Source organism: Panthera leo, chromosome Y, assembly GCF_018350215.1.
Source record: "Panthera leo isolate Ple1 chromosome Y, P.leo_Ple1_pat1.1, whole genome shotgun sequence".
NCBI lineage: Eukaryota > Metazoa > Chordata > Mammalia > Carnivora > Felidae > Panthera > Panthera leo.
The window spans coordinates 4,565,612-4,586,854 of record NC_056697.1 but is presented as its reverse complement, the minus strand read 5'-3'; the positions used below and the strand labels follow the sequence as shown (position 1 = coordinate 4,586,854).

General features: G+C 46.7%; 1 protein-coding gene across 1 annotated transcript in view; it reads right to left on the bottom strand.

The window, feature by feature from the left end:
- STS (steroid sulfatase) overlaps positions 1–21,243 on the bottom strand; it is a 153,023-nt gene that overhangs the window by 73,930 nt on the left and 57,850 nt on the right. The window contains exons 3-6 of the mRNA XM_042926533.1: positions 6,236–6,376; positions 3,414–3,535; positions 3,204–3,326; positions 1,191–1,614 (exon numbers count right to left, since the gene is read on the bottom strand). Of these exons, the coding sequence (XP_042782467.1) occupies positions 1,191–1,614; positions 3,204–3,326; positions 3,414–3,535; positions 6,236–6,372 (806 nt within the window). The 5' untranslated portion in view covers positions 6,373–6,376. The remainder of the gene's footprint in view (positions 1–1,190; positions 1,615–3,203; positions 3,327–3,413; positions 3,536–6,235; positions 6,377–21,243) is intronic.

Below are 21,243 nucleotides of genomic sequence, written 5' to 3'. Positions count from 1 at the left end.
GGAGATGTTCCTCAGCACGGCTCAGTAGCAACCTCAAGAGAAAAGATGGGCAACCTTCAGTTTTAACAGCAGCCTCAGTTCTTGTAACAGTCTGAGCAGCCATTATTCTGGCTGTGCGGGCCAACAAACCTACGTAGGCACCGATAACCCAATGGCACCTCTATATGCAAGTGATTACGACAGACACTTAAGAGCATGACTGCCAGCTTAAAATCTTCCGTCCAGACCCGCATTACGTCCTCCCTCCTGCCATTGTGCTGAAACCCAGTCTCTGCAGCCTTTGGTGCCGGAACAACTCACGCTCCCAGCATGCACGCGGCCAGTGACTGCCCAGACCCAATGTGTGATTTTAAGATGAAATTTCCACTTTTCTCAGGGCACCTGGGTGGCACCTGACTCCTGATTTCAGCTCAGGTCATGACCTCATAGTTCACGAGTTCAAGCTCTGCATCTGGCTCTGCACTCATGGACTGGAGCCCGCTTGCGATTCTCTCTCCCTCCCTCTGTTTCTGCCCTTCCCCCTCTCTGTCCCACTCTCTCAAAATAAATAAACTTTGAAAAGAAAAAAAGAAACATCCACTTTTCTCTAAGGTGACAAATGGAACAGAACGGTTCTGTTTTTGACAGTAGGTGTTCCTGATACAGTTCCTACTCAGGAATGCCACCAACCCTTCTCTGGTTGGTGACTGCAACCCTCAACACTATGCATGAAAGGGGTCCTCACAGACTAAACGAGATCGTCAGCTTCCCCCTTTCTCCTCACACAGTGGTTGTGCTCGGAAACTTTCATGGGGGATCTCCCTGTGTCCTTTGTGTCGCAAGGACATCTACACTTACAATGCTCGCTTGAAGAGTAATGACCGTGCTTACAATGCTCACTTGAAGAGTAATGACCGTGGTGATACTTAAAGCCCCTTTGGTCATGTGGGAGACCTTTCTGGCATGGTACCAGGAGCACAAGATGTGAGTGATATCGGCAGAGCTGTTCCAGCGAGAGCCCACGCCATTACGCTTCCTATCACGTGTCAGTCCGTTCTCTGCATCCTTCCTCCCGAGAGCCTAGCTGGACAAATCTGCTCTGCATGGAAGGGGAAACGTGGCTGGCAAGACCACACCATTTTTCCAACCTGTACGGAAATAACCAAACACTACGCTTCACGGGCAGCATCAGGATAAAAGGTGATACCTACCGTCGAATGAACTGGGCCGCATCCGCCACCAGCCTCTGCATGAGGTTGTCGTAGGATAGAGGCTGCTGGGTGATCTCGTGGTTCCTCATCAGGAAGCAGTTCAGGGGCCGGAAGTAATGCAGGAAGCACACCAGAAGGCCCAGTATCATGGCGGCCAGGCAGAGAAGGCCGAAGAAGACCAGAGGGGGCACTCGGACCAGCCCCAGGTACTTGAGCACCACCATGGTGAGGAGAGTGACCGCTATGATCTGAAGAGGGATGAACACCAGCAGCCTGATACCCCTGGTGAACACACTGCCTTCTCCGGGCTTGCAGTCCCTTAGGTTGGTCACAGGGATCCCATGGAAATAATCAAAGCCATGGCTCAATGGGTGGTGACAAAAGTCGCTTTTGTTGTGACAGTTCGTCCCAAGGTGCCACTTCCCTGAGAAGGAAGCGGATGATAGGTTTAGACCCAATGAACACCCTAACTTGAACGTTAGCGTCTGATTCCCACCTGGTGAAAAGTGGGATCGCTCTGCACGTTTATTAGCCAAACGCCTACTATTCTGTAGAACCCCCTGGTTTTTCACTTCCTCCTCCACAAACAACAAGGTATTCACTACTCACTCTATCAGAAAACAAGAACTAATTTAGTGTCGAAAATAACAAAAGAAAACAAAAGAAAAATACCTAACATATTTAACAGGCAGGTGACAAAAATACACAGAAAAACACAGTGTCTTTAAAGACAGTTCCTTAAAATTAAAGTTGTAGGACCAATTTGGTTTTGTCCCTTGAATATTAAAAGTGAAAATGAATCCTTTCTCAAAAAGCTGCACCTCAAGCATGAGCAAATCACACTCATAACTCAGCAATTATTTTAAACATCTATGAACATTTCTTATAAAATGTTAATTATACCACTAAATTGGTTGAGTGTCTCACAAAAGAAAAACATGATGGTTTAATGACAAGAGGTAGGAGGAAAGACAATGGTCATTTTGCTTCTATGAAATATTTTAGGATTCATCTGATGACCCACATAGACTTAAGCGTATTAACTAAAAAAGGACGAATGTATCACTCCTATCAACTGAATAAAATCAATGTCAAGTGAGACAAAGTCTAACATAATTTTAGCACTAATATATAAAATTAAAATACTCAACAGCATAGTGTGTATACATAGTTTCGTATGCTGTATGGCTATTTATAATTATTTATCAATCTATCATCTGTTCCATCTCTGTATCTCATCTGTCCATCCATCACCTATCCATCCACCCATCCATTCATTAATTTATCATCCATCTTTAACCATCATCCATCTACTCATCATCCATTCATCCATCATTCATCCGTCCATCCACCAATTACCCATCCATTCAACATCCATCCATCTAACCATCTTCTATGCACCCATCCATCCCTCCACCATCCATCCATCATGCATCCATCCATCAACCCAATCTCCATCCATTCATCATCTATCCATCCACCCATTATCCATCCATTATCTACCCATCTATCCATCATTCATCCATCCATCCATCATCCATCCATCCATCATCTACCCATTATCCATATATCTATCATCCATCATCCATCCCTATATCCATCACTCATTCATCCCTCCATCATTCATCCTTTCATCCACAATTCATCCATTCATCCACCCATCCATCATCTACTTCATCTGTTGATCTATCTATCCTTACCTCTGTCACCTATGTCATCCACCTTTCCATTTATCCATACATTCATCAGTCCATCCATCTATCATTATCTATCTATCTATCTATCTATCTATCTATCTATCTATCCATCCATCCATCCATCCATCCACATACACACACTGACCGTATCCTTACATTCAAATAGCTCAGATAGGTGTATTGCATTTTAATGGAAATGGAGATCATTTGTTCCCTATCTGAAGTTGTGCAAACTGTATGCGTGATGTCATCCGTAAGAAGGCAGTCACCATGTCCTGTCCCAGGCCCTCGATTCCCACTCCACAGCTGCCCATACCTATGAGAGCTGTTGAATAGCCTTGACCCTTGAGAAGCTTGGCAAATGTAATCTCGCTGGTGGGAAGTCCTCCAGATGAGGCCGAGAAGAGATACACACCCACGAGGAACTCAGATGCCATTCCTGAAGCAGGAGAGATGAGCACTGAAACAGGAGTCTGGGGATGCCCTTAGGAGGCCAGCAGCCATGGCCACGGAGCCCGCAGGTTACCTGATCGGATGGGGTAGCGGCCTGTCATGAAGGCTGCCCTACTCGGGGTGCACAGGGGTGATGCCGCCAGGTGCTGCGTGAGCTTCACGCCCCCTTCAGCCAACCGGTCAATATTGGGAGTCCTAGAACAGAAGACTCGTGTCATTCACGATGACCTTGACACATGCAGCTCCACTGTGGCTTTTCACAGTGTGTCACCTCTCCGTCATCCAGAGAAACACCTAGGAGGATGCATGATGCAGGACAAACCATCCCAGTGCTTCTGCTCTGGGAACAGACCGGCCGATCCCATCACAGTTGTTGTGCACATGCTAGGCATTCTGTTCTGGGACCACGCTGAGCTCTCACCCCTCATCGTCCGCTGGGAATGAGGCCGCACCCTCTCTGCCAGCCCACTTTCTGTCCTGCAGGTCCTGGCACAGACGGGATTCTCCTGAGCTTCCTATGACCAAGCTTGTCCCTGGGGGGTCTTGATGTGTGTGTGGGACACAGATCCTATCACAGCAGCTTGCTCACCATAAACGGACAGCTCGGCTCACTGCGCTCCGTGCCTGCACCGTGGGGGTAACACACATCTTGCTCATCATGGCCCACAGCCCGGTGCCCACACAGAGTAGCCCTGGGTGGTGCACAGCGTCAAGGGTACAGTCGTCTCCTCGCAGTGCTATCATCAACGTGCTCCCCCGCCCATGAATTTCGTGTGTGCATTTGACAGTCAACTTCTTCCCTGTGCTTTTCTGCCTTCAGTCAGAGATTTAGAAGATTTAGAAGGACTGAACCTGTGTATCTGACTTAAACCTCCCCATCCCTAGACTGACACTTTTTTTCTTCCTTTTGAGATTTCGTAGAAACAAAACCTTAAAGCTTGATTGTAATTTTTTTTAATTAAGACAGCTGAATAGGAACGGTTGTCTGTTCTCTCAGTGAACTTCAGGAATACGTATATTGTTTTAATGTTTATTTATTTTGAGGGGGGAGGGGCAGAAAGAGAGGGAGAGAGAGAGAATCCCAGGCAGGCTCTATGTGGTCAGTGCACAGGGCCTGATGTGGGGCCTGATCTTATGAACCGTGAGATCACGACCTGAGCCGAAATCAAGAGTCAGATGCTTCACCAACTGAGCCATATGTATACTGAGGAATACACAGAATATTAAAAATAATAAATAAAATTTTTAAAATGAACAGACATGAATAAGAAAAAGTAAATTACTAAAAAGAGATGTACGGCAAGTGTCAAAAAGTAAGATCTACGCCATTTTTTACAAAATGAGGCGAACGGTGGGTGGAAAACTTATGTGGTCAATTGAAATCTCATCCTTGCCCATGTGTTTAAAACTCTAACAAATATCACAGGTAAGCTCACAGTTTAAAACAACAAGCAGCATCGGGATGCCTGGGTGGCTCAGTCAGCTAAGCTTCCAACTGTTGGTTTTGGCTCAGGTCATGATCTCACGGTTTGTGAGTCTGAGCTCTGTGTTGCACTCTGGGCAGACAGCGCAGACCCTGCTTGGGATTCTCTCTTCAATCTCAAAAATAAATAAACTTAAACAAAATTATTAAAAAATAAATAAGTAAAAAAAAATTTGAATGACAGAGGGGCACCTGGGTGTCTCAGTCACTTAACTCAGTCAGTTAAGCATCCCACTCCTGATTTTGGGTCAGGTCATCAACTTATTGTTTCTTGGTTCAAGCCCCACATCGGGCTCTGTGCTGACAGTGCACAGCCTGCTTGGGTTTCTCTGTCTCAAAAATACCTAAACATTAAAAACAAAACAGAACAGAACAAGCGGCATCTGATGCAAAGGTTCAGTGTGGAACTGAGACACGTCTGGTTAAGCCTTGCACAATGGTTTCTCCTGAAAAGAAAAACGTATAGCCAACTTCTGTTTGATGTGACACATCACAACGAAACACCCCTTCCTGCTGCGTTGTCATGTAGAAGAGACGATGACGAGGCAGAGTGATGGCAAGAAAGTAAATCAGTGTCCCGTGGCACTTACCAGTGCGTCCATCCCCAAGCTTCACAGAGTCACTATTGATAGATCTCATGAGAAGATTCTATAAAAGCACACGATCTCTTTCCCCACCTTGTGTGATTCGGTTTGAACTGATCATTACTAAGTAAGAGGAAGCTCAGGACCAGTTTATGTGATTGTTTCCTCATCGTTATAAAGAGAGAATGCCGTCTTGATGCCAATATTCTATTACTCAAGGACCAACTTCCTTTTTTAAACCAAAGGGCCCTTAGAATACATCTTACATGAACCTAGTGTTACGCAGGGGGCTGAGAAACGAAATGCCCTCATCTGTCCCTGATTCTGGTCCCCAGTGTCCTTCTAGCATCACCATGACCCCTGATCCTTGGAAGGTTCTGGAGTCATCCAACCTGACACATGCCTCTGGGCCACCTGTCCCGGCCAGGGTGGTAACTGTGGAGGCAAAAGAAGGAGGGATGGGGGCAGGGGGGGCCACCCACTGGCACAAAGCCAGGTACCAGACAGAGAAAATAAAATAAAGAGGTGAGCCAATGGGAAGAAGAGACGGAGGACGTGTGGAAGCAGGACAGTATCATTGGGTCAGACAGTCATTAGGAGTATCTTTCCAGTGGTCTCTCTGGGTTGATGCAACTCACTACCCGTGTTCGAACACATCAAGTCCCGCCTGCCTTCCCGACGCCAGTATCTGCCTGCACCCACGAGAAGTCACACATGAACGAGTGTGCCCTGAAGGGGTGGTCTGCATGCTCTGTGACTGTTCACATCACTGGGGACCACTGCCTACGAGCAGGGCCAGGCTTTCGCACGACAAGCATGTCATCGCACCTGAGGGTCTTGTTTCCATAGCACCCAAGATCTCCGATGCCAAGGTCATCAGCCAGCAGGAGGACCAGGTTGGGCCTTGTGGCTGCATGGCTCTGGGCCACACTCAGGAATGACAGCAGGACCAGGCGAATCCTCATCCTCCTGCAAAGGGCAACGACAAAGACAGAAGTGAGGGACGCCAGCGTGCAATGGACCACCTCCTTTTCTGGGACTTTCTCCCAACCTGTCGCCCCAGACCATTTGTGCTGCAAGAACACAGACTCCGGTGAGCAAAGCACTTTGTCCTCTTTCCAGGGTGTTTGCTTCCAAAACAAACATTTCTGTCTCCAAGGATAGTAATGACCTCTCATTTCTTTTTCTTTTTTTATTTAAGTTTATTTGTTTTGTGCGAGACAGAGAGAGCGTGATGGGGAGAGGGGCAGAGAGAGAATCCCAAGCAGGCTCTGCAGGATCAGCTCAGAGCCCGACATGGGGCTCGAACCTACAAACTAAGGGATCGTGACCTCAATGGAAACCAAGAGTCGGATGCTCAACCAAATGAGGCACCCAGGCACCCCATGACCTGTCATCTCTATTCTACTACTCTTCCCCAACACATAGGCTCTGCTTGGAAGAAGGAAAACACAACCACCCGCCATCTTTTTTTGGCATGTGAGCTCTGTAATTAGCTAAAAGTTCTCTGTGTGAGCTGTGGATAGACGAGTACTTCATTAAGACCCAACTGTCAATGTCCTCTCCTTTCTAAAATTCGCTTCTTTTTTGTTTGTTTTTAAAGGGAAGGTTGGGTCAATGTTTCAAAACTCAAGGAGCACAAGGTTTATAGCCTGGGGCAGCTCGAGGTGCTGGGTAATAGGTCACACTTCGCCGTCTCCCATCACTGTCTCCCCGCCTCCTAGACCAGGGTCCCTGTGTCCGTTCAACCTCCCAGCTGCAACCAGAAGCCTGGCCCTGGGAATCAGATTCTCTCCTCTACCGGAGGACGGGGCTTCCCAGTTCATTTTGTTGTCTGCCTCCATCGCTCCTCTGGTTCCCGTCATCTACTGCTTTTGCAGCCCCGACCCTGTGTCCCATCAAGTGAGAGCCAGAGCACTGGCAGGTGCTGTCCTGGGCATGTTGTTCGACAGGCCTGGTGGGCGGCAGGGAGGTGTGCAGGAGATACACCCCAGTCCCTGACCACGGTCAACATTCATGTCCTTCTTAACCTCTCCTCTCTGAACGTACTCCCCGACGTTACACAGCATTTGTGACTCAGCAACACCGCACAACAACTTGGGTGGCTATGAAACTGGACGTCCTCTTTCCTCGCTGCGCTGTGGGCACTAGGAGGGCAGCGGCTGGGTGAGCGAGCATCCAAGAAAACCGCGCGACACATAGCACCGACGTTTTTTCTGTTGAATTAAAAATGCCCCACTCCAAACTCCACCGAAACACAGGTTAAGAAGGAGACTACACTGCATGGTACGTGGGTGGAAGGTTCGATGGGTAGTAGAAGGATGTGAAAAGGGGCATCCGTCTGTCGCTATGAGCACCGACACACAGTGAAGCTTCTCAAGATTACTGAAGACACCCATTAGTAGTGCCTACGAAATGCCCTGGGCTCGCACGTCAGGGGTCCCTAAGTGGATGCAACCCCTTGGAAATGCAAAACTAACACCAGTGACGGATAAACGAGCATGCCCCCTAACCTCCCGTCCCCACAACAAAGCAACGTGGCGCCTTCCCACCAGAAAAGGCAAGAGAACCACAACACCGTGCTTGTGTGCTTCTAACTACTGGGTGTTTTCGTGCTTCCCTTAACCTGGACACTAAATACACACAACTTCTTATCTGGAAGCGCACTTTTGTGTGTGCACGTGCGCACTGTAAGCCCTCTGCCTACGCCTTCGTGAGCTCACCTACATGAAGAACACAGGAGCACGTGCTCGTTATCATTATTATTTTAACTGTATTTCATCAGGATTAATTATTTATTGGGTAAATAAACGATGATTGATTATTGTGAACAGGGTTTCCCAGCCCTGACGTCACTGGCACCCTTGCTGTGGGGCTCATGGGTCACTGGACGATGCTCAACTGCACCCCAGCCTCGCCGCCTCACCCCCTCTCTTCCAGCAGCAACAGAGGCCCCAGCAGAGAGGGGCCGACGTATGCCCACCTGGCACCCCTCCCAGCATCTGTCAAATCATCTGCACGCACGACGTGTGCTCTCCTAGCTAAGCAGCTCGGTGTCTACAGAAGGATTCGGAAGCTGCCGCCCATCTGAGTGACCACGGACTTCTCCTCTGCACCTGTGTATCAGCAGTGCTTACAGATAATGCTCCGTGGCCACGACTGGCCCCCACCACTGACCTGGAGGAACACCTCCTTCCTCTCCCTCCTGACGCACTTCTGCTCTCCTGTCTTACGTCTCTCTCCCTCTCAAGCACCTTCCCTTCTCATAAAAGCCAACTCTGTTCTCCACTACCCTCTTCCTCTAGAGACAAGCAAGCAGGGAGCCATGGCTCATACAGCAGCCACTCTCCCACCCCTTACGCTGCCCTCAATTCTCTCTTTGGTGGCTTTTACTGACTGCTTGTTAGGAAGTAGGGGGGGATGAGTGAAGGACTGTGGGTCAGGGGTCTTGTCCCCGCTCAGGCCACCAGCAACGAGGTCTTGGGCGTGAAACATGAGCTGCCCGTGCCTCAGTCTCATCCACTGTTCCCTGACATCCTGCGTCCGCGACGGGGACTCAGCCGACGTGGTGGAAATAAAGGGCTGCCCTGCAATCGGGATCTCAGAGGTACATGCGTTCCTGAGTTCATCACGTTATTCACAATGGCCAAGACACGGGACCTACCTAAACATCTGTCAACAGAGGGACAGAGAAGATGCGGCACGCACGCACGTGCACACATACACACACGTGCACAGTCAATGGACTATTACTCAGTCACACACACACACAGTCAATGGGCTATTAGTCACACACACACACACACACACACACAATGGACTATTAGTCTCACACACGCACACACACAGAGTCAATGGACTATTAGTCACACACACACACACAGTCAATGGACTATTAGTCACACACACACACACACACACAACAGGCTATTAGTCACACACACATATACACACACACAGAGTCAACGGACTATTACTCACACGCACACAGTCAATGGACTATTAGTCACACACACACACACACACACACACAGTCAATGGAGTATTACTCAGTCACACACACACACACAGTCAATAGACTATTAGTCACATACACACATACACACACACAGAGTCAATGGACCATTACTCAGTCACACACATACACACACACAGAGTCAATGGACTATTAGTCACATACACACAAACACACACACAGTCAATGGACTATTGCTCAGTCTCTCTCACACACACACACACACACACACACACAGAGTCAACGGACTATTACTCACACGCACACACACAGTCAATGGACTATTAGTCACACACACACACACACACATACAGTCAATGGAGTATTACTCAGTCACACACACACAGTCAATAGACTATTACTCAGTCACATACACACACACACAGTCAATGGACCATTACTCAGTCACACACACAAACACACACACACACACACACACACACAGTCAATGGACTATTAGTCACACACACACACAGTCAATGGACTGTTAGTCACACACACACACACACACACACACACACACACACACACACAGAGTCAATGGGCTATTACTCAGTCACACACATACACACACACACAGAGTCAATGGACTATTAGTCACATACACACAAACACACACACAGTCAATGGACTATTGCTCAGTCTCTCTCTCACACACACACACACACACACACACACACACACACACACACACACAGAGTCAATGGACTATTACTCAGTCATAAAAAAGAAGAAAACAGTTCCATCTGCTACCACAGGGATGCACCAGGAGATATCACACCAGACAGAGAAAGACAAACACGGACTGAGCTCACTCATAGGTGGAATCTTAACTCTCAGAGGCAGAAGAGAATGCTGACTAGGGGCACACACGTGGCGCGATGTTGGTGCAAGGCTACATGCTTTCTATTACACGACGAACACGCTGTGGGGACCTAACGGACTGCATGGTGAGCACAGTTAATAACAGTGTCCTTGCTTGCAACGGGCGTAGATGGTAGATTGTAAACGTTGTCACCACACACCAGAAAATGGTGAATATGTGAGGTGGGCAGTGTGTTAATTAACTTAATCGTGATCATCGTTTCACAACACATACGTATATGAAATCATCACCCTTCCACTTCAGATATATACAATTTTGTCAATCATGCCCCAATGAAGCTGGGGCTGGGGAGAACATCGCCTTGCCTTCCCCTGAGGAAATGAAAAAGAAAGAGAAATAAAAGGTCTCCAAAATGATAAAGCATGAGACAAACACCACTGGTTGTTTAGGAAGACTTTCATGCGTCCATACTTTTACAACTAAAAGCAATTCACTGACCATTCAACCAAATCCGTTCCAATTCAACACACCTATGGGGTGAAAACTGGTAAAAGACATCGTGACGGCCTTGGGTTGGGCTGGTTTCACAGGGGAAGGAGCCTCAGAATCACCCTGCAGGGCTCTGGCCGGCCACATCGGGGGGACCCACAAGCACAGCACCCTCATGGATGGCCTTCTGCAGGTGGCTTCTGCAGGTGAGGTGAGGTTTCGATCCTGGCCCCCTGCCGGGTGGCGGCCAAACCTGGGCTGCGAATTCAGCCTCTTTGTCAGCACTTTGTGTTAAATGGAGATGAACATAACACTACCTTGTACGTGCCCTCAAGAAGATAAAATTATATGCTGAGTGCTGTGAATCCATAAGGGACTCGTCAGTAGCAGCCAGTAGTCGTTGGGGGCAGTCATCACAGCACTGTTATTACAGCTTTGCGTAGATGATTGTAAGGATAGTGACAGGGTTTGAAACAAAGAGGTGACCCCAGTGACGCCCTCCTGCTACTGATTCCCATCTTGGATAATCCTGTCCCCTTGGGTGGGGCCGGACCTCCAGACTGGCTTGTAACGAACCGAATGTGGAAAACAAAGGCACGTGATGTCTGTGATGAGGTTGCAAAACCCCATGACCTCTGTGTGGCTAGCAGACTCCTCCTCCTGCTGGACTTGAAGGAAGTGAGATTGCACAACTGGACAGATGCCCCTCCAGGACGAGGGAGTGATGGCGGCCTCCAGCCAATGGGCAGCAAGGACCTGAGGCCCTCGTGCCAACAGGCTGCAAGAAACAGCATCTGCCCACAACCACCTGAGCGAGCTCGGGCACGGATCCTTCGGATGATACACCCTTCCTGGCCGGTACGTCGGTGGCCACCCAGGGACCAGCTAAGCTGGGCCAGACTCCCCACCCACCGCACCTCTGGAGATAACAAACCATGCCGTCATCAGCTGCATGGAAGCAGAAAACTCACACAGGGTACAATAGCTTTAGACGTGAAGGTTCGGTTGTGCTAACGACGGCCTGAGAAAGGCTCTCTGTGGCGGGGGCTCGCAGGCCACGCTTAACTTATTTTCAGAACACACTTCATTAGTAATGACTGGTCAGAATTTATGTAAGTAATTTAAAGATACATTGCCCAGCTCACCAACCATGTGAAAAATGAATTTTTGTTTTACGACTGAAAGTTGAAAATACCAGGAATGAAAAATGTACTTCTGGTAGCCCAGAGGAACACGGTTGACAGAGAGATGAAATGAAGCAAAATCCAGGCCCCTTGTGAGTCTTAAGTAACATTTCACCAAAAAAATCCAGCTGCTGAGAGAAGTTCTTTGGCCTACCCTGACTTCATCGTACACAAAAATCAAAACTCATTTTTTTTAGAATTTTGGTTTGCTGTGTTTTTACTTTTATTCTAAATGTACAGAAGGAAAATACATAAAGAAAGTATTCAGAGAACCGCTCAGGGGATCAGTTTCTTTCCGTGTTCTTTTTACGGTGTTTGTTGCGCACATGGCTGAATGCACAGCGTTCCCATAGCCACGTGCCGTTTTTCTGTTCTTTGTTTTTCTGTGCAAAACTCACACTGTGAGCTGGGGAAAAGTCTGCAGGAACGGCAGGGATCAGAAATGGACGGCACTGTTAGCCCACAGAGGACACGGCGGACAGATGGTGACGAACTGAATCAGGGGGTGATGGGTGTGTCTGATTTGCATTCTCCCATCAACCTGTTGCTTTGTGGTGCCTGGATCTGGCAGAGGCTGGAGGAAATGTCAAGCACAGTGGCCATGACTCCATAGAGATGTTTGTACCCAAATGAGGTGGGGGCAGGTGGGAGAGAACAGGACTGATTGGGGATACTATTACTACCACTATGTAATTAACAGGAGATGGCATGTCAGAGAGAGAGAGAGAGAGAGAGAGACAGAGAGAGACAGAGAGAGACAGAGAGAGAGAGAGAGGTCAATGAGACTTCAAGCTTGCTCTCGGGAAAGATACTGCAGCAATGGGCTTTGCAGAGAAGAATGAAGACAAAAAAAATCCAGGGCTTAAGATTATGAATCGGCTGCAAACCAGGATCTGACCACAGTCAGGATCCATTGTACATATGAATCCTCCTTGGGAAAAATTTGTTCCAACTTTCTGTGCAAAATTTTGCTGAGGTGCTTATTAATTCAGGTGTAGACTTTTTTTTTTTATTGGAATTAAACCCAATAGGATGAATGCCCTTTAATAATTATTAATATCTATAGAGAATGAATTCCTGACTCACAGAGTGGGTTTGGTTAGCTCAACGTGACATTATGTCATTAATTATACCTCCAAAATGTGCCTGCAGTAGATATAGTTAGGACTCGGGTGAGACCTATCATCGAGCCCAATTAAAATTGTTAGGAAATTTAAGTCTGTTAGTAGCCATTTAGAATCTCACTGCATCTAAATCATTACTGTCTGAAGTAACCACAACTTATTTGTTCCCCACAAACATGAATTAGAAAAAGGTGTTTATGAAGACGTTTCAAACTATTAAAACGTGGTTGATACAAGTAGTTTAAAAATAAAAGAAAGTGCTCTGCTGCTAACTATGAACAAGGTACATTAATTTCTGAAAAACTGCCTAATTTCCCTCCTTAAAAAATTAAATTATTTTTCTGAACAATCTTAATTTGGCAAAAAACCAAAAAACTTTCTTGGGAAGTATCCGGAGGAGAGAGAGAACTAAGAACACCTTCGTGACTGGAGGTGTAATTACATTACATTTGTTCATTAAAGAAAAATTAACAATGCACTTACATAACAGAAGCTTTACCATGGCAACAAAAATGTTCCTGATCTATTTGCTCAATGGAGAAAAAGGCATATTGAAAATAGAGAAAACCCTACACTTAGAAACCATATTTTTTTTTAGAACAAATGGAGTTTTATTCCATTCAAACTATGTATAATAAAAATTTCTTAACCAATATATCCCGTGGACAAAGTGTTATCTAAATAGATGTCCTGTTTTAAAATCATAATAGTCATCTGACATCAAGACAGAAAAAACCCTATCTGAATATGTGTTAAAGAAAACAGGCATTTCTATAGATTTAAATATAAATTGTAATTTTTCTAATGTAATATTGCATGCAAACTATGCTTGAACAAGAAATAATAAACTGCTTGAAATTTTTCTAAAATAAATATTCAGGGGCGGCTGGGTGGCTCAGTCGGTTAAGCGGCCGACTTCAGCTCAAGTCATGATCTCACAGTTAGTGAGTTCAAGCCCCGCGTTGGGCTCTGTGCTGACAGCTTGGAGCCCGGAGCCTGCTTTGGATTCTGTGTCTTCCTCTCTCTCTGCCCCTGCCCTGCTGGGCTCTCTCTCTTTCTCTCTGTCTCTCTCAAAAATAAATAAACGTAGAAAAAAGTCTTTAAAAAAGAAAACAAAATAAAGTTAATGGTCACGTTTCACTTATTTACCACATCGCTGTCTTTACTGACTATGCCACGGTACATGGTCTTTTGGTCTTCGCATTTGTCAATACGCTTACCTATACATGGCACAATTAAATGAGTTACATTGATTTAATAACATGAATAAAGAAAGGTATTTTAAAAATTAAGCCTTGCTGAGCCTCTTCCTTTACATTTGAAATCTGGGAAGAGTTGACGAAGCGCTAAGTTCAGAAACCTGCAAGATCCTGGTGCCTCCTGCTCCGGGAGCTCGTACAGCTTATGCTCCGGGACATGAAGAGTAGGTCAGCACGCAAGGAATCTGGGCACAACACCCTGCAAATTGGTGCTGACGCTCCTTACCCACCAACCACCAGGTCGCCCGATCTCCGCACACCTCTGTCCTCCGGCCGTACAACACAAGGGCTCGTACCTCGTCTAAGCTCCCGTGATGTTTATGTTCCCCAAACCCGATGGCTTTTCCCTAAGTCTGCCTGGAGCTGCCTGTGTATTTTCCTTCCATGTGACAGGAGAGGGGCAGACTCTGAAAGCACTGACACAAAGCAACATGTTCCAGGAGAACTGTGAAAAGCAGAGTGAGAGGAGAATTCGACCCCCTGTCATGTTTGAGTTCCTGACAAGCGTTTCGCTGACTGTGTGGGGAAACGTCTGGCTGCCTCAACCTGTGTTAGGTACCTTGGCAAAGGTGAGTGTTCACCTTGACACTGACACACGCCAAGATGCAGGTGTCCTCGCTGATCTATGGCACCAAACAGACTGAGTCTTTTACGAGACTAGACCCGTCCCAGTCCAGCCCGGGACGTGGGAAATTTCTCAGGCAAAGGTGGGAATGGTCCTGTTGTCTCCTCGAGACCCAACCAGACAAGCCAGCTGAAGGGAGCCCCTCCCCTGGAGTTCAGAGCAACCAAAACGTACACGCTCAGCCCCGGTGGGAGAGCGACGCCAAGAGCACAAGGCTTCAGAATCAGGGTGGTGGAGACACCCACAAATGGCCACAGCGATAATAACAACTCACCCTCTTCAGTTTGTATCAGCTCATTAGCCTTGAGGTTCCCATGGTACAGAGACCACCCTCTACTACCAAGAACCAGTGTGGTTGGCTCTGTGATGACTCCCCTTTTACAGATGATGGGGGTGAGCCTGGCACGTGACGTCATGCAGCAAGTGACTCGTGGGACGCGGGTGACAGCCCAGGTTTGCTGTACCCCAAATCCATTCATAGGGAAAAGTGATGAGAGGGGCCCGGACAACACGTACCTCCTAGGAAAGGTGCTGGGGCAAGGCGCGGCTGGAGAATTCTATTTTACTTCATATATGGCTGGGCTGTTTCATATTTCATCACTAATTATGCAATTTTTATTTTTATTTAATTAATTAATTTATTTTGAGACAGACAGAGGGCAGGGGCAAGGGGTAGAGGGGGAGAGAGAGAGAGAATCTTAAGCTCCATGCTTGGCACGGAGCTCAATGTGGGGCTCGATCCCATGAACCGTGAGATGATAACCTGAGCCAAAATCAACAGTCAGATGCTTCACTGACTGAGCCACGCAGGTGCCCCTAATTAGTTAATTTTTCATTGTGGTAAAAAGCCACATAAAATGTACCCTCTTAGCCACTTTTAAGCATACAGCTCAGTGGCATTGAGTACATTCACAACCGCTGGGCAACCGTCGCCCCTATCTATCTCTGTAACTCTCTTTGTGCTTCAAAACTGAAACGTCCCCTAAACTCTGACTCCCCGTTTCCCCTCTCCCCGCCCCTGGACCCCACCCTGCTAGTCTGTGTCTCCATGAGTTTCACTGGTCCAAGTACTGCATCTGAGCACAACGGGACAGTATCTGTCCTTCTGTGTCTGGCTTATGTCACTCAGCACAATGTCCTTGAGGCTCATCCATGTCGTAGGACGTGTCGGGATTTCCTTCCTGCTTCTGAATAATACTCCATTGTGGGGACCGACCACGTTCCATTTATCCACTCATCTGCCAACGGTAATTATGTGATTTTAAAACACAAAATATGGAAAATACTTAACCACCATTAATTTCACTCCTGGAGTCCTGATCACGGTTAGGGAATTTCTTTTCACAGTCATTTGCAGGGTTAAAATTTGTGAACATCTACATATTTTGAAATAACTATATCATGCACACGCTAACAACATGTATGTTGCTGTCTGTGCCCCTGAATATAAGGCATTTCATTTAAGTAAAACCCAAATGAACACTTGTATTCATTATATAATATCTCATTCAGTTCTTTTTTTTAATGTTTTATTTTTGAGAGAGAGAGAGACAGAGTGTGAGCAGGGGAAGGGCAGAGAGAGAGGGAGACACAGAAGCAGAAGCAGGCTCCAGGCTCTGAGCTGTCAGCACAGAGCCCAACGTGGGGCTCAAACTCACGAACCGTGAGATCATGACCTGAGCCGAAGTCGATGCTTAACCAACTTGGCCACCCAGGCACTCCTCTCGTTCAGTTCTTAAGTAACTGAAAAGCAAAATACACTTTACTATATACTCCTAATACATATACACACACATATATGATATGTATGCACACCCTAAATACACATATATACACAGAATGACCAAAAGTATGAGAAAATATATCTGTCTCAGAGATTATACACATGTACATATGTATCACCTTATATTAGTATGCTGAAATGTCTACAAACATCAGTGTCTTATAAAAGTTAATATTTCACTGTTATCCCAAATTTTATAAGGGAAACTTTTATTGCTCATGATTCGTTATTTTCAGTCTAGATGGTTGAATCTCTTATAGGTAGATATTCACGTCTAATGGCTTGCGCTTAAGACGAAAGAGAATTGTCAGTTTCTCCCCCTGCACGTAATAATTCATAATTATCATAAGCATATATTTACTTATGCTATCATAGTCCCCAGAAAATATTTAATGCCATGGAGCTTTGATATAGTATCATTTTGTGAAATGTATATTTTGTAATGAGTGAACTGCCTTTACAATAAGAGGTTATCTTTTTAAATTTATTTTTTATTTAATTTATTTTTATTAAAAATTTTTTTAATGTTTAGTTTTAAAAGAGAGAGAGAGGAGAGAGAGAGAGAAAGCAGGGGACAGGCAGAGAGAGAGAGGGAGACACAGAATCCAAACCAGGTTCCAGGCTCTGAGCTATCAGCACAGAGCCCGATGCAGGGCTGGAACCCGTGAACCACAAGATCATGACCCCAGCCGAAGTAGGACGCTCAACCGACTGAGCCACCCAGGCACCCCTAGATGAGTGATTATCTTTGCGGTGAATTGTGTTTTTGTCACAAAGGACAAAGTGCGTGTTGGGATGGAGATGCGCTATCAAGAGAGTCTAGCTCATTCACGAATGCAAACAACCAACAGGACATACAGGGGTTTTTCAGGGCCTTCAAAGCTCTGTGATGAAGAGACGCCCACAACAATGAAGCCACTGGAATCCCTGGTAATATTGTTTGTTAGGACAGTGCACACCGCCTGTAGGCTAGCGCATCTCCACCTGGGACACGTATGGGTGAGTTTGCAAATGGGATGCTCTGGTTGCCGTTTTAGTTGGCATCAGGCAGTGACGTTAAGGTGCTTGCCAACAGATGACTGTGTGGGAGGAAGAAATCGCTGTCCTGCTCGGCCCTGGCATACCTCTCCTTGACCTCCACACCTAAATGCTCTGTCGTTATTCACGCGTGACCATGGCTCAGCTCACGTGTTCACTTATGTAAAACTTTACTGAATTTTACGAACCAGAGTGGTCCTCAAAACTCTGGGGCATGTGAACATCTCACAACGTCCTGTCTGGTCAACGGGGGTCACCATAGCTGGAGAGTTCTTGGTACCAGAGAGCAGTGGATGGAAGTGTCATTAAAATGAGGTATGGTAGAAGGTAGGGCGGCCAGATTTTGGGGAGCTGTTTATTGGCAATGGTGAATCACAGAAGGATTTTTCTAAGAAATAGAAGCTGTCACGGTGTCATTGTTTGCGTCTCCCCCACCGCCTTGAAGAGATTCAGATGTTGAAATCCTAACCCCCCTACCAGGTGATGTTATCCGGAGGCAGGGCTTTGGGGAGGGGACGGGACCAGTGGCCTCATAAAGGAGTCTCCAGAAAGTCACATGCCCCCTTCCCGCATGGTAGGAAGCCATGCTGTCCGTCTGCCTTACGCAGGACAGGAGGTCTGGGCACATCCCAGTCTAACTTGCTACAATTCACTGGAGTTCAGTGCTGGAGCAAATAATAAAGTGTACTTCTGCCTAAGGAGGTCACCGCCGTACAGAGGTCTTTTTCAGGGACCTCACAGGAGGAAACAGAGGCTGGGTCAACACGGGTTTGGGGATATCTGCATATTCTCGGATCCCCTGGCCAAAACACCCGAGTACCCTACCAGTTGTAATTTCTAACGTTCAGCACGAAGGACTGGACCTCCATCACAGGCAATGGCAGAGAACGGTTAGCAAATGTGAAAGGACAGAAAATGGAGCATGCAGAGGGTCTGAAGGAGAAGGGAAAGCCGGGGGGTTGGAAAGAGAGTGAAAAGCTTCTTCACGTCCTATTGATTGCCATCAGGGCTGTAACATCACAAGGCCCCTGGGATTATTCTCTGTCCGAGGTACTAAAGCTTTCTTTACGGGGGTGAGAACCGTTCAGCTGGGCAATGACTGGAGATGAAGAAGAAGAACATTATTTTAGCTATTAGGAATCGGGGGCAGGCATGACCGATTTAACAACCAGATTAGGGAACGAGGCAAAGATGACTCAAAACAACTAGGACATCCCTGCTAAGTGCATGGCCGGCCAGCGGTTTTTGTCAGCCTCACACTTCAGCAGGCTGCTTAACCCCTCCGCGTGAAAGACATTCCACAAAAATGATAATCAGCCTGACCATCTTTCCAGGGAGGATGGCCATGGCCACCCCTCCACCGCCAACACACAATCTGTCATTTAATCACTACTGTTTTGTTCGTGACTACAAATACATGTGTAATGCTGCCAGGATGTGTAAGCAGAATGCAGAAGCTTTTCATGCATTTATTTTTTCGTTTAATTACTCAGATAGTTAAGATGGTGAGCACCTGAAATTCATAGCCTTATCAGAACATTCTGTCAGGTCCAAAACCCAGCCAGATGAAGATTCCATGTAAAACGTGTCCAAATGACACCCTTGGTTGGGAGTCCGCAGCAAAGCCACCACAGGGTCTCAGGGCAAGGTGAGCCAGTGTGACAGGTATGATTAGCCAACATGACCCTCTGGAAGAGAGCTCTGTGTGTGTGCACGTCTGTACAGGCTCACACCCTGGTTCCCGACCAGAGCCAGTCCCAGTCCTATACCCTTCTGCCAGGGAATCAGCCTTCCCCATGCCGGGGTCCCCCGACCCCAGCTCTTCCTTCTCATTCCCCCACCCAAGAGGGAGACTGGTTACCTGCTCTATCCATCCACCACATTGGATTAGGCAAAAGTAGAAACCAATACGAATGCAAAACTTGCCGGGCTCTTCGTCTAGGAGAGAAGATCTCAGAAACAGACCAAGACAGAAGACACAAGTTCCAAGCATTCACTACTGAGTGTCACATTGCCTTCTCCAAAACCCCCTCCGTGTGTCAAGGTGGTTGAAACATAAATGGGACAAAGTCCCACGAATGTCTTTCGTTGAGTGTAGTTAACTGTAACATAACTGTGTGTTAGCCAATTTGACAATAAACTGTGTTAAAAAATAAATAAAAGTCATTCAGCAAAAACAAATACATACACACACACACACACACACACACACACACACACACACACGAATCGCCTTTAAATTTGCTTAAGTAGCAGCATGCAAAAGACAGAAAAGATTTAGCTGTTGTCTCTGAGGCCCGAGCCAGGACAGTGTCCAAAACAAGGAAGACAATCTTACAGGAGCTGCCAAACCACGAAATGATCAGCCTGTCACATGGCATCTCTCCCCAGCCACGACCGGGAGGAGACTGAAAAACCCCATCTGTCGGGGATATTGTGGCAGGGATTAGTTGGTGGAGAAGGAGGGAATTTGAACAAAGTGACTGCTGTCATCCTTCCCAACCAGGAGATACTGTCAGTCCACAAGTAAACTCATCATCTAAGATAGATCAAAGTGGAAATAACAACACGAACGTGTACCCATTGAGAAAGAAACCCAATCAAATAGGCATTCTCTTTGTTCTCTACAAGGGATCCATCTGCACGATACTCCTTGCTCTGCCCGTGAGACTGTGCACGGGATCTCCTGATGAAATAAACTCAATAGGAAGATGATAATTAACAAATAATTTGACAACATAATTTAATTATGGGTCATTTAAATGTTTGGAAACAGCCATAAAAGCGATTTGCATCTCACTAATTAGCCCCATTTATAACCTCTTCTAAACCTTCCCTTGCTAAGCATCACAGAAAATCATTATAATCAATGGAAATTATCAAGCAACAACAGATTTTAAACGCAAGTGCAGGACAATGCGTGTTAAGAGAACACCGGCAGAAGCAGGTAGCTGCCTTGCACTTCCCAGCTTGGTCTGCTTCAAGCTGGAAAGCAGCAAGAGTGCTCTCTGGAAGACATGTTTATCTGCAAGGCATCTCCCAGATGCCGCTCGCCTGTCAGGAACATGGGCTGATGGCCAAGGAGATGGGAACATCATTCACATATCCTCCTTCCATGCTTGCTTACCAGTAGTTTAGTGAGAATATTCCCAGGAGGAACCTTCTCCTTGGAAACACGGCCTGCCCAAGCTCCCCAAGGCATCACCCTCAAATCCATCTTTAATGCACAGCCTGGCTCTGCTGAAATGGCTTGGCCAACAGATCATAAGATGGAGATACGCCCAAGTGTACATTCTCTCGGTGTAGCCCTTGAATATTTCCCCCCTTTCAGCCCAACTACATTGAATGGGATGGCGATACACCCAAGCATACATTCTCTTGGTGTATCCATGGAATATTTTCCCCCTTCTAGTTCAACCACATTGAATGGGATGGAGATATGCCAAAGTATACATTTTCTTGGTGAATCCGTCGAATATTTTCTCCCTTGAAG